This window comes from Lycium ferocissimum, chromosome 5, assembly GCF_029784015.1.
Source record: "Lycium ferocissimum isolate CSIRO_LF1 chromosome 5, AGI_CSIRO_Lferr_CH_V1, whole genome shotgun sequence".
In the NCBI taxonomy this organism is placed as follows: domain Eukaryota; kingdom Viridiplantae; phylum Streptophyta; class Magnoliopsida; order Solanales; family Solanaceae; genus Lycium; species Lycium ferocissimum.
Window position 1 is genome coordinate 67,479,469 of NC_081346.1, and position 15,341 is coordinate 67,494,809.

Consider the following 15,341-nt stretch of genomic DNA (forward strand, 5'->3'; position numbering starts at 1 on the left):
CTCCTCTTGATCCTGCATACAAGTTAACATCAGATGACAATCCATTACCAAATCCTACTATTTATCGACACTTAGTTGGAAAACTAAATTACCTCATACATACCAAGCCAAATATTTCCTTTGCTATTTTGAAACTCTATCAATTTACGTAGCACCCAACAAATTCTCATTTTTCTACTGCTCTTAGAGTCGTAAAGTATCTTTCCCTTGATCGGGGTCAAGGTATTTTCCTATCAGCCTCCCCATCGTTTTCGTTTACTGCTTATTGCGATGCGGATTGGGCTTCTTGCCTAGACTCTCACAAGTCAGTATCTAGTTTTTCACCACTTTTTGGAAGCTCCTATATCATGGAAATCAAAAAAGCAAGCTTCCATTTCTCTTTCATCAGCCAAAGCAAAGCAACCAGCCATGAGGTGTGTTATCGCAGAACTCACATGGTTAATTCGCCTTCTTCATGATCTCTCAATTCCTTCACCACTACCGGTTTCTATTCACTCCGATAGTCAAACAGCTATCCACATAGCATGTAATCCCCTTTTTCATGAACGAACCAAGCATGGGAACATGACTGTCATTTCGCATGACAACAGCTATAATCGGGTTTCATTTCACTTTCTATCTCCCATCTAAGCTTCAACTAGCATATCTTTTCACAAAACCACTTTCTGGGTTACCCATTAAGGATTGATGAACAAATTGGGGGTTTCTTCGTCACCCTCCAATTTAAGGGGGGATGTTGGAAAGAACCTCTCTCATTTCTCTCCTTCACACAACAACAATGGAGATTCGATGGAAATAAGTGAAGAAGGAAAGATTAAAAAGACAACTGACATGAATCTAGGAGCTTTAGTTTTGTTGGAAAGAAATATGTTTCAACTAAGTACATCAAGAACAAAAGAGAATGGGCCAGCTGTAAGCAATGGGATTTTTGGGCCTGAACAAAGAAACTTATGCAGAGATATATTCAAGCGACCCAAATACATTGATGAAATATACAACCCAAATGCAAAAATGGAAAATACAGATATACAAATAAAGGATCCTATGTAAATCCCTTCTAGAATGTATAGGTGTACAAAATTACAAAATCAGTTACACATAGCTTTAATTGCTAGGAATTTATCTTATTTACATTTTCATCCTTAGTCCCTAGAATAGATTTGTATAAATACATGTACAAATTGTTCAATGACATACAAGGAAATTTTTTAAATCATTCTTATTTTCTTTCAATCGATAGGAAGGGTAGCTGAAGCAGCACCATAAGAAGTACTTTTAGTATTTCAAGTACCCGGTTCCGAGCCAGGATGTGTTTGACATATTCACTAGTAGTGCCTTTAGGGTTAACGCGACTGCAGGTATGATGTATCCTCTTTTAAAACTAATTTCTTCAGCGAGACAAACTCTACTATGTGAAAAATATTACTTCACTTATTTCTTATACAATGTCTTTTCTTCTTTATTGAAAAGATGTACCTTTTTTATTCTTGAGATTTTTTCTCCATCGAAAGTTAAGACATCTATGTGTTAGCTAATTGTCACTCCTAATAAAGTGAAGAAAATTCATAAAAAATCTAGATTCAGACCTCAACAAAGAAAATAACAATAATTTGATTCTATTTTCTTCTTAGTTTGTTTTCAAATGAATGATACCTTTCTATATATGAAATCAATTTAACTCTAAACTCCTCATTTTGCACTAAATGATATGTTCTTGCAATGACAACTAAGTTTATATCTGTCCCAATTCTGTTATGTATTGATTCAATTGCATATTGTAACAAAAGAGTTGTAGCTTTTGAAAACTAAAATCTTTACAAAATGGGAGTTCAGAATTTATAAAACTGATATCGTCATAAACATTGGTCACAAATTCATGTAGAAATATTGGCACAAATTAAAGTTGAACATATCAAATATTTCCTTGAATGAGTGATCAATAACTGGGAAACTAGGTCTCAGTATATGTACCAATTCTATATGTAAAAATTGCTTTTTACAACTCCCACTTATTGTATAAAAAAAATATCAACAACATTCTACCAAAATCTGTAGAGTCTCAAAATTTTGTGAACAAATATGTGCTCAAGATTCTTTTTTATACTTTCTAGATCACTTGACAAAACAATTTACATACCGAACAAAATGCTATGCATACAGAGGCTAATCCAGTAGCTAGAGCAAGTGGCTCGGGACTATTGTGATCTTATTATATGTACATGTTCCAAATTCTTTTTGCATATGTATACACTGCTTGATTCAAAAGCAATGAGTTCAATTGAACCACTAACCCCCCCCCCCCCCCCAAAACCCAAACCGCCTCTGTATGTCTATATGTTGGACCAAATGTCTCAAGCAAAAGCCATGTATACCATATGTACATACATAGTTGGAGTCAAATCAAAGAGTTCAACTGAACCACTGAACCCTCAAAGAGTTCAACTAAACTACTGAACCCACCCTAGATCTGCCACTGTACATATAGGTGTTGGACCAAATGTGTCTAGCAAGAGCTATGTATACTATATGCATACGCATAGCTCGAGTCAAAAGCAAAGAGTTCAATTGAACCACTGAACCAGCCTTAGATCCGCCTCTGTACGTATATGTGTTGGACCAAATGTGTCAAGCAAAAGCTATGTATACCATATGTAAACATTAAGCAATGAGTTCAACCGAACCACTGAACCCGCCCCAGATCCGCCTCAAGTATATGTGTTGGACCAAATGTGTCAAGTAAAAGCTATGTATGCCTCATGTATATTCAATTATTCAATTGAACCACTGAACCCCCCCTAGATCTGCATCTGTATGTTATGTGTTGGACCAAATATGTCAGGCAATTCAAGGAAGCTGAATAACCTGAACATCAAATGAAAATCAGCTCTTCTAAAAGATCATCCAATATGAGATCCTCCAGCTCCAGTCCAAGACAAACAGCATCAAATTGAAGGTTCATCCAAGTTTCGTCTTTTGCTAGATCGCGGCTCACAGCATCGTCAATCGGTTGATCATTCTTCATTTCAGATTCGAAACACGAGTTTATATCTGTCCAGACCTCGCCAATAACATGGTAGCCAACAGGCATTGTATGGATATGAGAATGACAGGTTAACGCCTTTGGCCAGTAGGAACATGATCTCTCATAAATTTGTAACAAGACCTCATTGATTAAATCAAACAAAAGTAGTTGATCACAAGTACCACTGCCCTCTTGATCAAGTAAACAATATCCTTCCACTTCCTCAAATACTGAAGGGTTCACTGGTTGGTCAGTAGAATGCCATTTCCCTAGAAACTTATTTACGCTGAATCCAGATACTTCTAGTACATCTTTAACATAATCGAATTCAGCTTTATATATTTTATCCACCTGAATTTGCAAAATCCTGTTTAGATCACTGGATGACAATCCTTTTCTGTCGGTACTAACTGCAGCTTCTTCTGCACCTGTGGAATATCAGTAAAAATCATCGCGTTATTAGCTAAAAAAAACTGTGCAGGGTCAAAGATATAGTAGTATTGATTTTCAATCTGAGTATGCTTGGTAGAGAATAAACTTGCATGTCTATCTTTTTCGATGATTAGTTGGAAACTCTTTAGGTAACTGAAAGAAAATGTTCTTTTCCAAAGAAAAAAATAAATCATAGAATGTTTGAATACAGAGATAAAGGTGCATGCACTGATAATACATGACGATACGTACATAATTTACATGACTTAGGACAGCATCATGCTTTGGTTCATTTTGGACATTAGGAGTTACAATCTTTTTGGAGTGTGCTCACATCATTAAGTGTGCTGTCAAATCATAAAATTTTAAGTCTATTTTAAGAGAAATGCACTTCAAAATAAACACAATACCAAAATTGACACAAACATTTTTTCATGAAAAATGTATTGCTTTCATAAGCAATTTAGAAACCAAAAGATAATGAAGGAAGGCTAGTCATAGAGGAACAATTGAATATTCATCGGTCTGCTTAGAAAGAAAGGGAAAACATAGAGAAGATTAATACTATATAGATTGGCTTGAATAACGTACCTTTATCTGCTGAGAGCCCATCTGCACCAGAAGTAGCATTCTGAAAGCTCCTATCAGACAGAAGAATAGGAATTGGTTTATCTAATTCTGAAATAACAGATGAGGTTCCCTCAATAATGTTTTCAACGGAGGAAGAGTTATCGCCAATTTTTAAGCTACCAAAATCATCAAGAGTCTCGTTGACATCAAGAAAAATTGTACCCTTGGAGTCTGAATTGTAACCTTCTTCAGTCTGGATATCCAGGGACTTCTGTTCATTGGATTTGGAAATTCCGACATATAAGTTGTTGCTCGATGGAGCTCTGTCTAATGTATACGAGCAGCCAGGTTCGGGAGAGTCCTCAAGTTTGAAAGAAGAGTAATACCTGAGATCAGGCATAGAGAGAATCCTCTCCAGGCCTATCGGGCTATTTCTAGCCGGTGAAGGTGATCTAGATGCTCTAAAGCTCAACCGATCAGAAACGTGATTTTTTTCTTCCCTATAGAAGCAGGAGTCAAGTAACCGATTGTATCTGTCCAGTGATTCATTAACAGATGATGTTCTCCTAAAGGATTTCATTTCACTCTTGGTAAATGGAGAATTGCAATGAGCAAAAGTATTTCCCGGAAAGTATTTCACACGCCCGTTAGCACTTTGCTCCTCGATATCCTTTGATGATCTATGACCATGTGGAACCTTATGAAGGACAGCATCCATGATAATTCGACGCCTCTCTTTTCTACTCTCTTCGAGTGCATGCCTTATTTTTTGCTTTAGATTCTTAAAACGATTGAGGATGAGTTTACTCTCACGGTGTTTCTTTACTGCATTATCAAATGATTGAGCTCTTCCCAACATATGTTTTCCAACATCATCATCGCTACTCAAATCTGTTGATGTTACTGAATGGCTATTCAACTGTTCAGCAGAATCAACTTGTGACTCATTTTCCTCTTTTGCATAGTACCCATAGTCCAGATTCTTCTTATAATTCCTTGCCCTATTTAATTTTCGTCCCCCTGAGCCACGCGAAGGAAATGAAACCGTCTTGATAAAGCCAAGCATTAACTTTGATGCCTGAGTACTACAATTTTGCTGATTCAGTGAATATGAGTCCTTTTTCATGTTATCTAATTTTACGGGCTCTTGGATTAATCCATTTTCAGTACGCTCGCATATCTGTTTTGGGGGAGGTTCTAATAGACTAACAACCTTGTAATTAGGATGCTCCAAAGACTTGTCATTTAAGGGAATTTGATAAGAAGATTGTAGATCAGCAAGATGATGAATAGAATTAGTTCGTTCGAGCTGTATAGGACAGGATGAACTTCTGCGGTGCCTACCCTTTCTTTTAGATGTCTCTTCATGAGTAATCAAAGATCTTATTCGAGATAACATTGAACTTTTGGACGCTTGAGCAGGTTCTATAGTTTTCTTCAGAGTCTGAAACGTTACAGTCAATGACATAGTCAGTTAGCGCACAGATATGTACATAAGGTAGCAAGAAGCTATCAACCGAGAACACAAAAGCAGATTATTGAAAAGCTCTTGGCAAGTTCTCGTACACTATCGTGCAAACTTACCTGTGGATTCTCAGCCTTGCCTTCTATTCTTTCTTGGATATCAGCCGAGTCAGTAGAAGCTGCATTATCCCCTAGATCTTCAACAACTGGAAAAGAGAAAATGGTTAATGTCACCCTATACACAGCAGCGGAGCAAGATCATTTAGCTACGGGTTCGGAGGAACCCGATAGCTTTTGCTTAGAACCTGTGTTTGTATTAGGAAATCCATTAAATATGTATAAACATTTAGTTGCAAACCCAGTAACTAAGACGAATTATGAGTTCAATAGCACGTTCAGAACCCATAAACTTCAAATACTGGCTCCGTTCCCTACCTATACGTGCCAGGAACTAAAAATGTATGCAGCATGCAACATATAACTTCACAATTCATTGGCTTAAAACTTTAAATAATGAAAGAAAATAGTAATACAATCCAACATTAAGCCTCTAATAGTCGTACGCAGACCACCTGTTGTTTTTCAGAAATGCTTTAGAAATAAAGACGATAAACTGAGCATCTAACATGACATGCTTAAGAGATTAATGAACATAATGTAGCACAGTGGAGAACTCTCTTATGAAAAACTATTTGGTATATCTTTTTCTCTATTCTTTCCTCACCTGCAACTCGCTTTCCACCACCGTGCCTCTTGTGTGGGAGGCGTTTCCTGTGTCGGTTGTGATTCAAATTGTGAAGTATCCCCCACATGCATCCTGGAGTATTTTCCGGACTGATACTAGGATCTTGGTGCTGCAAGCCCTTTCCCATGTGTTATAGTATAACTGAATCGCCTTTGTTGTGAAGGCCTAGCGAGTTCCTTTTCTTTTTCTTCAACGGCGGTCCTTTTCTTTCCTCGGTGTTCTGACACCTGAACCATAAGTAGGAACCCAATTAGCCAAAACCAATAGATCAACGAAAAGAATTAATGAAACAAAATAAAAATCTGTTTTTGAGTTTAACTACAAGTACAATTCTGGATTAAAAAGAACAAACCCGCTCACCCAACTGCTTAAACTAAAAATAATCGATGAATATATGTATAATCCATGTATGATATGTATATAAGTGTGTAAATAAGTGTATAATCTATGTATACTGGCTAAGAAAAGAAAACAGAAAATCCGACCGGCTATTGTGTAAAGATCCCAAAAAAGAAGGTTATATAGTATGATTCAGAATGAAATTATAGTAATATGTAAAAGGGAAAAGGAAAAGAATAATTTTAAAAGAGCAGCAAATAGTGAATTGACCTTGATTAAACTCTCAAAGATGATTAGCTTGAGAAATACTTTCAAGGGTAAAATGGAATCAAGAATCATTCAAACACATGAAACCCCTCCTGCAGTTACATATAATAAGATCTTATAAAATGAATTTCAGTTTATTTATTTCATTATTTGGGATTCTTAAAGTGGATAACTAAACAACCAATCACCTGATTAGCTAAGTCTTCATTATGACAAGAAACTTCCCATTTCAAATTTAGGGCAATATGGTGTCAAAAAAAAAAAATTCAAATTTCCAATTTCAATTACATCTAGTAAGATCTATGAATTTTGTTTCAACCAATCAGTTGTTTCAAGATTAATATAAGTGTAATTTACCCGATACATCTCTTTTGGTGGAAGGTAGCAATACCTATGGTATTTGTCGAGGTGAGTGTAAGATCAGTGGCGTAAGTAGGATCTTTTGTAAGCTGTGTCGACATTTAAAGAAGTTAATATACGTTTGAGATGGACTAGCTGTATCTCTATCTGATACAGTGGATCTTACTATATATATACACACACACTCACACACTACAGAAAAATGGGTAATTTGCAGAGGGTGAAAGTTGCAATTCGCGGAGGTTTTAGCCTCCTTTGGCAAGTAGCGGAGGTTTTAACCTTCGCGAATTACAACTCTCAACCTCCACAAATTACCCATTTTTTTGTAGTGACATAAATTGATACAACCCTCTTCGGCAAGTTTATATATCTTGAAATGTTGTATTCAAATAGTTTGATCATAAGAAATAGACTAAATACTTTTTTTTCTATATAAAACATCAAATAACCACTCAAAAGTTCATCATCATTCGATTAGATAAATCGGTTTAATCAACGGCATGGCCGAGAAAGCTCTCTCAACTATAGCAGAAGAAATTGACAAAGTAAAGTAAATTTTACAAGCCAGAACACAAGAAGATAAGTTGCATGCTTCTTTGTCTCACCAAGTCCCTTAAACTAGAAAACCTTTAATCATGATTGCAGACATTAAATTAAAATATTAATTTAATAAACCTCAAACAAATTCATGGAACTAAATTAACAAAGAAAAACAGTGGCTGTCATAAGAAAATTTAATTAAAAATTAATAAAAGAACTGTAAAAGTCTGTCCATTTTAGCAGATAAAATAGTGATGCTCTTAAATAAAAAAAGAATTTGAAAAAAAAACAAATCTACTACTGGGAATTGAACTCAGGACTTTAAGGCAACTAGCCGGGCCCTAGACCAGCGAGCTAGGCTGCTAACTATGCTCAGTGGCATCATCTGTTTAATATATATACGTTTTTGCATACCATACATATATATATTGTATATACTAAAATCTCCGAACCAAGGGGTGACACCCCTGGGCATAATGTGGGTCCGCCCCTGTGTAAGATGGCTCGTACACCATTAATATAAGAGTAAATTTGTCTAGACATAAAAATGAATCAAAATGGTATCTTTACATGGAACTTCCCATTTGAACCCTGAAAATGGAGAAATTTCGTGTGAAGGGAGAACTTTTCTGATCTTACGCAGCACGAGTCCGGATTAGTCGGGTCAGGGAACATCAGATATTATATGCTTAAACCAAAAAAAAAAAAAAAAACTGATTCCAAATTTTGTTTCTGAGAGCAATGTTGACATCCATGCAATAAGATAAAAACAGGAAAAGGGGTCTAAATTTCCCTAAGATCAAGAGAACATCACAGAAGAATACAATATATATGCAATGTAAATATATTGAATGGTGCACTTACTGATTTTAGATTCTGGATTGGCCCGTGACATGTATAAAAAGGTATTAATCTAACTGAAACATTATTATTATCATCATCATCATCATTCTCATCATAATACCTTAATATATAAATTGAAGCTTCACAGACATGGTAAAAAGGTTGAATTTTTGCAAAGGAAAAAAAAAAGAATGAAATGGATGGAAGAGAATTAGGAGAGAAAAAATAATTTTATTTCTTTACTTTTGGCGCCATTTATCCGCCAACCGTTTTCCGTTACTTTCTCAATCTCTCTCTATTTATCTGTCTTTTCATGTGAGTATTTCCTACTTTTGTTCGTTTTTTGCTGGACTTATTTTGCAACCTTTTTCAAGTTTCTTCAACTCCTTTCACCAATTTTATTAGTATTTTTTTCTTCTAAAAATTGAAATGGATAAATTTTAGGTTTTAAAGGGTTTTAATTTAAATTATTTTTTTTTCTGGAAGAAAAGAAATTAATTAGGCAGCTCACTTATCCTTAATTTAATTCAATCCAGCGGCAAGATGTACTATAAAATATTGGTGTGTCATATTTTATAAATTGAGTGTATTGATTTGTGAAGGTTGTGTGGAATCTAACCGTGGACCGATTTGGATCAACTTTGAAACAGAAGGTGTGGTGAAATTTCTCTTAAAACTTATGGTGATTCACCAATAATTGTGAACACCTTGTTCAGTTAGATTCACTAGGACTTGTGGCAAGTCGATTCATTAGAAATTTGTGGTGATCCGTCAGGTCGCTATGGTCCGTCATGAACTGTGGCAAGCTCATCCATCAGAAATTCCTAGTGATCCGTCAAGACATACTTTACTATACTTAAGGTAATCTGACATGCATTGTGGCAAGACAAATCTTCTGGTGATACACCAAGAAATGACTCCAACTTCTGGAGAGGCTATTTTGGCACAACTTATTTAAGCGGAGTCAAAAGTTAAACACTGGCACCATTTTGGCCAACTATTATTGAATGGGCTTGTCAATCATATGCTAGTTTGGTCCACGAAATCTTTGATTAGCCCGATGGGCTGAAAAGGAGGCCCGGAACATTTTTTTGCGTAGATTGTCCTTCTTTTGGGGTGGTCTTTAATTTTTGTCCCTCAAATTGGTAGTCTTTAATTTTTGACCTTCGCCTAATATCTCGAGGTTCTGGGTTTGAACCCCAACTCAGTAAAAAAAAAAAAAAAAAAGAAATTTCACAATGCAAAAGTTTGGATTCGCAAGACAGAATTTTGCCCCATCAAGCATAATTTGCCTGCAAATTCTGCCTTTAGGGAGAGTTTTGTAGGCAAACTATGCTCGATGGGGGCAGAGTTTGCAGGCAACCTCTGCCTAGCGAATTTATTTTTAATTTTCACCTTAGTAGGAGTTCGAACCCGGAACCCTGAAGTTTTAGACAAAAGGCAAAAGTTAAAAGCTTTTATTTTGATGGACATAAATTAAAGATCACTCCAAAATAAGGGTATTAATGCGAATTGCCCTGCCCGGAATCCTATACGCCCTTGTAGTGTACATGTAAATTAGCCCAAAATGCAATCACTGTTTGCATCACCGTTCTCTGTTCCGTTGACGATAGTTTTTCAAACATATAATGCTAAGAGGAAGGATCTTATTCCTTGCATGCAAATGAAATCTTCTAAATTTTAATTTTCTAATTAATATTTCTCTTTTATTTTTACATAATTTTCTGCCGTCTGTTATGTTTATAGAAGATAAGTATATGAGGTATTTAATACGTTATGAGATTTTTAGGGATAATACATATTTTTTCTCTTGGACTTTTCCGATTTTTGCAATAAAAAACTTAGTAGGCGTTTGGACATCAATTTTCAAACCATGGTTTCAAACCAGCGTTTGGACATGCGTTTTCACTCATGGTGTGAAACCATTGTTTCAAATTTTTTAACTACAAAATTTAGCTCATAAGTTTATATTTTCTAAAAAAAGACCCATAAGTTGGTAGATATTTTTAACAGTTAGCCCCATCAATCATTTACCAATCTCATTAACTTCCACCAAATTTTATTTATGTCTACCAACCTTTTAATTTATATATGTCTACCAATTTTATTTATTGAACTAAAATTTGATCAATTGATGTTGTATTTTTAGAAAGGTCTTCTAGCATTAATTTTGATTCGATTGTTATGAATTAGCGTATTAATTTTGTTATGAAGTATAACTTGCTCATTTGGTAAGATTGTATAAGAATGTTTTGATAGTTTTCACAACTTGTGGGGTTTTTATGTCTATAAGAGAAAATACTCTTTAAAATATCCAAATTGCATATCCAAACATGATTTTAAACTATGATTTCAAACCATTTTTTAAACCATATCCAAACGGGGCCTTAGACTTTATAGGGACCCTATAATCCCCCAATCTTTGCTAGAAGTGATATAAGTTCCACATTTGAGTTGACGTGGCACCTATAGCATTTTGCACGCAATGATAGCGTGCGAGAACATAAAAAACTGGCCCAAACTGATTATTGTTTCATTTTCACTTCTTTTTTTTCCTTCGGCTTCCTTTTCATTTTTTTTTTTTCCAACCGTTAATTCGATAATTCGATACCAATAAATATATATATTTATTTTATGGTTTGATTATCAATTACGGTTTGGTTGTGAACAATCTCCATTGCTCACAAACCAACTTATTGATTTGCGCGGATCCTTCTGCTAGTGGTGTCGTGGGACTTATCTAATCTCAGTTTGAGGCGGCGTACCACATTTTGTCTAAGTGAGCCAACCACAGTCTGTTTGTGGAGGAAGTTATCCACTTTTATTTTCTATGTTCTTTTTAGTTTTAAATTGTGTCCCTTGATTTTGTATTATGATTCTACAGTAGCTCCTTGACTATATTTATAAGGTATGGGGCTATATTTCATGCTTGTACTATTTCATTTCTAATTTTGTTGCTTATTGCCTTCAAGACTTTATTTATATTTGCAAATGCTTTACTTTATTCATATTCTCATATCGATTTTAAAACAAAGAAGTGGTTTCCCTAAGGCTGGGTAGTCGCTCGTTAGGTGTCGATTTTGTGACGAAATTGGATCGCGATAATTTCTTAGCTTGTACTTTGTAAAATTGATAGCTCATTTTTTGAGCAACCCTCTTTTTTATATTTGATTGGTGAATGTTAAGTAATGGTTTTGCACATTTGTCCACTCTAAAAAAAAAAAATTATTTAACTTTTTTGTTTGATTCATACTAAATTATGATAAATTAAACTTCTTCAATAAAAATTGTTAAGCAGCCATGGACTATTGATAGTTGAACTCGAACGAGATTTGCTATGAAGTTGTCTTAGGAAAATCATACATCAAAATGTGAGGGAAAAGTTAATGACCATAAAGAGTGAGTTGAGAAGTCCTATTATAGAGGCTCTTATTGGACTAAAACCCAAGCAATCAAGACTGTGAGACGCCAAAGGTCGGGCCAGAGCAGACAATACATTGACAGTTAGTATGATGGTGGAGCAAACTTCAACAAAAATGTTGAAACTTTAGGGAGTGAGTGTAACAACCCACGAAGTGTTGATTGAATTCAAAAGGAAGATCTTTGTGAAACTTGATTTAGACAAATTCCACATTAAAATGTGAGAGAAAAGTTAGAGATCATATATGATGAAGTCAAAAATCCTTTTGGGTTAAAGACCAAAGTGATTAAACCTAATGTTCGAAAAATCAGGTCAAAGCAGTTAAGCAGAGATGAACATAATAATTGAATTTAGATTGTGACACATTTCTATATTTAATAAGTGAACAAGAGGTGTGCCAACACTGCATCAAAAAATTGTACCATGTGCATTAGTGGCAAAATGGACTAACAAGGGTACTTTTGTAATTGTCTAAGAATCAAATTGTTGAACTTCATTCCCATCATAACGCCACGTATATCTGCTTGAAACATGTGTCTTGCCCCCTTTCCCCTTTGAAGTGTGGAGTTCGGAACCTAAATGACCCAATAAAAGAGAAGTTGAACCAAAATACCCTAATAAAAAAACAAAAACAAAAACAAAAAAAAAAAAAAAAAAAAAAAACTTGATACCAAACTACCCCTAACGCAGCAACTTCTTTGCATTATTGTACTTAACTGTAACGGTACGGTTAAGTCCAATAACGCAACAATTGCTGCGTTATTCTATAACGTAGCAAATTAACTGCATTATATAACCGTCTTAAAAAACCCATTGGGTTCCAACACTGGTCCGCCACTTCCACATAAACAAATATACAAACCGCCATCAAAGGGCGAAAAAGCTCGTGTCCCACATCAAAAAACGCCATTTTCGATTCAAATTTCATTTGGAAAGTAAATATTGTCGATATATTAAAGTCAAGGAATAAGATTCGAAGGTTGAATTTTGGAAAGAGGCGACATATAACCCGATTCAAACAACCCTACAACAAGCTTCGATCAAGATATTTTACTATGAACTTTCTAATTGTTTTGTTAAATACATTATAATCCTAAGCATGATTAACGTTTCGTAGTCTCGAATTTCGAAAAATGGATATATTTGTTTATTTATTTTTGCATTTTTTGGCTCGTATAGAGCCTGCCATCATTATTTTTTTCTCTTGTTAATTTATTAGTTGTTAATTGATTATGAATTGTTTATTAATTGTTAATTTGTTAATTGTTTATTAATTGTTTAATTAGAAAAAATATAGTAATCTCCTATTATTTGTTAATTATGCCATTGTTAATTTATTTATTTGTGAAATTGTTTATCCCATGTTAATTGTTAATATGCAAATTAGTTATCTAATTTTATGTGTTAATTATTTAATTAATTATTAATTAGGTAGTTAATATAATTTCTCGTTAAATAAATTAGATATTACTTTAATTGTAGTTAGGAGAATAATTAGTTAGCAATTGATAATTAGTAATTAGTTAGTTAATATAATTTTTCGATAAAGGATTAGTAAGTTAACATAATTTTCTGTTTAATAAATTAGCTATTAAATTATAATAAGATATAATTATTCACAAAAATATAAGACAACATAATTCTCATAATCCACAAATTTTGAATAAAGAAGGACAAACTAAATCCTTAGTTTTGGATTGACTATCATTAATATAATTTCCCTATAAATGATTAGCTAGTTAATATAATTTTCCGATAAAGAATTAGTTAGTTAACATAATTTCTCTCTAATTTCAAGAATAATGAATAATTTAGTCTGTACAAATATGACACCTCCATGGATCTCAACGTTACCCGGGGCCCGACGATAGATCAATACTTGCTATGCTAGATTATCATAGGTCCGAGCTATTATGGGGTGATATTATACAGATGGGGACGTCGCTCCGTCCCTATAGGCTGGATATGGCGTGGAATCTTTTATGCGAGCGCCCCCCACCTCCACACGTCTTAAAGATTCTGTTACGGGGCAGTATCTATCATTGCATCTCCGTTGGTTGGGTACAGCATGATTAGGCATTTGTGACGGCCATGGTTGAGCGGTAGAGGCCGAAGACACACACCTTTCATCTCCGCACTGGTGAGGCCACGATTACATTTCAGGATGTTGAGGTCATGTTTCAATTGCGGGTAGATAGAGACCCATTATACAGTCAGGCTGAGCCTCCTCCGGGGAGTACATGGACGACGGAGTTGACTAGACTCACCCATTTCGTGCCTATGGGCCCCACCACTATCTCAGGACAGAGTCGAGTGAGGATTAGTGCCCTCTGCCAGTATTTGTGTCACGACCCAATTTCACTAAGTCGTGCGGGCACCTACCTTTCCCACTTCGGTAGGCAAACCCTTAACTCAACAATCACAAATAATATTAAATAGCGGAAGAAGTAAAATAGCGAAAGTCTCACAATTAGAATATAAATAAAAAAATGCGGAAGTAAATGAAATCGATGTACGGTACCGTCATACAAGAGCATCTAACTAAAATCTACAAGTTTGGAATATCAATAATACATCAAGTCCGAATATGTCTCGGAATAAGAAACAAGATATACATAAGAAGAATCTTCAAGGCGGCGGACATCTCGTGCTCACCCTGTAAACTCTAAGCAAATCTCAAAGCGACTTTTAGCCACGAGAAACAGAAGTAGACCCAACCTGGAATTTTGCATTCATAAAAGAATACGACGGTGCAGGCGGTACAAAACCACGATCTTTGGTAGGTATCATCGGCCGACTAAGTATAGCTAACATAATTCAGACAATAAAGCAAGATAGGCAAATAAATCAACAAGTATAAGCTAACATAATCAGAAACAAGTACACGTCATCACCTAAGTAGAGCATCTAAACCCAATTATGCCAAGTCTCAATATCTCCAATCCGAAAACCAACATCACAAGTAAAACACCAAATCATCTCAATATAAGCCATGATGCAATGCATGCAATAATGTTAAACCCAAAGCCTCAATTTTATACATATATCCCCACGGAAAAATGACTCTCGGGAGTAAACCCCGGGACTCCCAGTCTGGCCCTCGTCCGGATCTTTGCCCCGGGATTTTTTCTGCCCCCCGGGGGACCCCGGGGTTCGGTCCTCACTCAAACCCTTTCGGGACTAGCACGGATATCGGACCTACTCACTCTAACACAAAACCAAAATATCAAGGTATATGAAGTCGTCTCTATTCAACATTAATAATCGATCATATCCAAAATACCAAAGTCAAAACCGCCTGGGCCCCATCTAATCTTGTGGGCGAAAAACCCAAACAT

General features: G+C 35.3%; 1 protein-coding gene across 1 annotated transcript; it reads right to left on the reverse strand.

Moving 5' to 3' along the window:
* Nucleotides 1-1,983: 1,983 nt before the first annotated feature.
* Nucleotides 1,984-8,757, reverse strand: LOC132058494 (uncharacterized). Its single transcript, XM_059450978.1, has 5 exons — nt 8,604-8,757; nt 6,213-6,460; nt 5,609-5,694; nt 4,046-5,468; nt 1,984-3,450 (listed from the first exon to the last, which is right to left on the reverse strand). The coding sequence occupies exons 2-5, from the start codon at nt 6,358-6,360 to the stop codon at nt 2,870-2,872; spliced, it is 2,238 nt and encodes a 745-aa protein (XP_059306961.1). The 5' UTR covers nt 6,361-6,460; nt 8,604-8,757; the 3' UTR covers nt 1,984-2,869.
* Nucleotides 8,758-15,341: the final 6,584 nt, after the last annotated feature.

Excerpts from the sequence above, each read along its gene's own strand:
- LOC132058494 (XM_059450978.1), bottom strand. The coding sequence starts at position 6,360 with ATGGGAAAGGGCTTGCAGCACCAAGATCCTAGTATCAGTCCGGAAAAT. Across the intron at positions 5,469-5,608 it reads GCAAGGCTGAGAATCCACAG|ACTCTGAAGAAAACTATAGA; the intron begins GTAAGTTTGCAC and ends GTAACGTTTCAG. Across the intron at positions 3,451-4,045 it reads TGGGCTCTCAGCAGATAAAG|GTGCAGAAGAAGCTGCAGTT; the intron begins GTACGTTATTCA and ends GATATTCCACAG.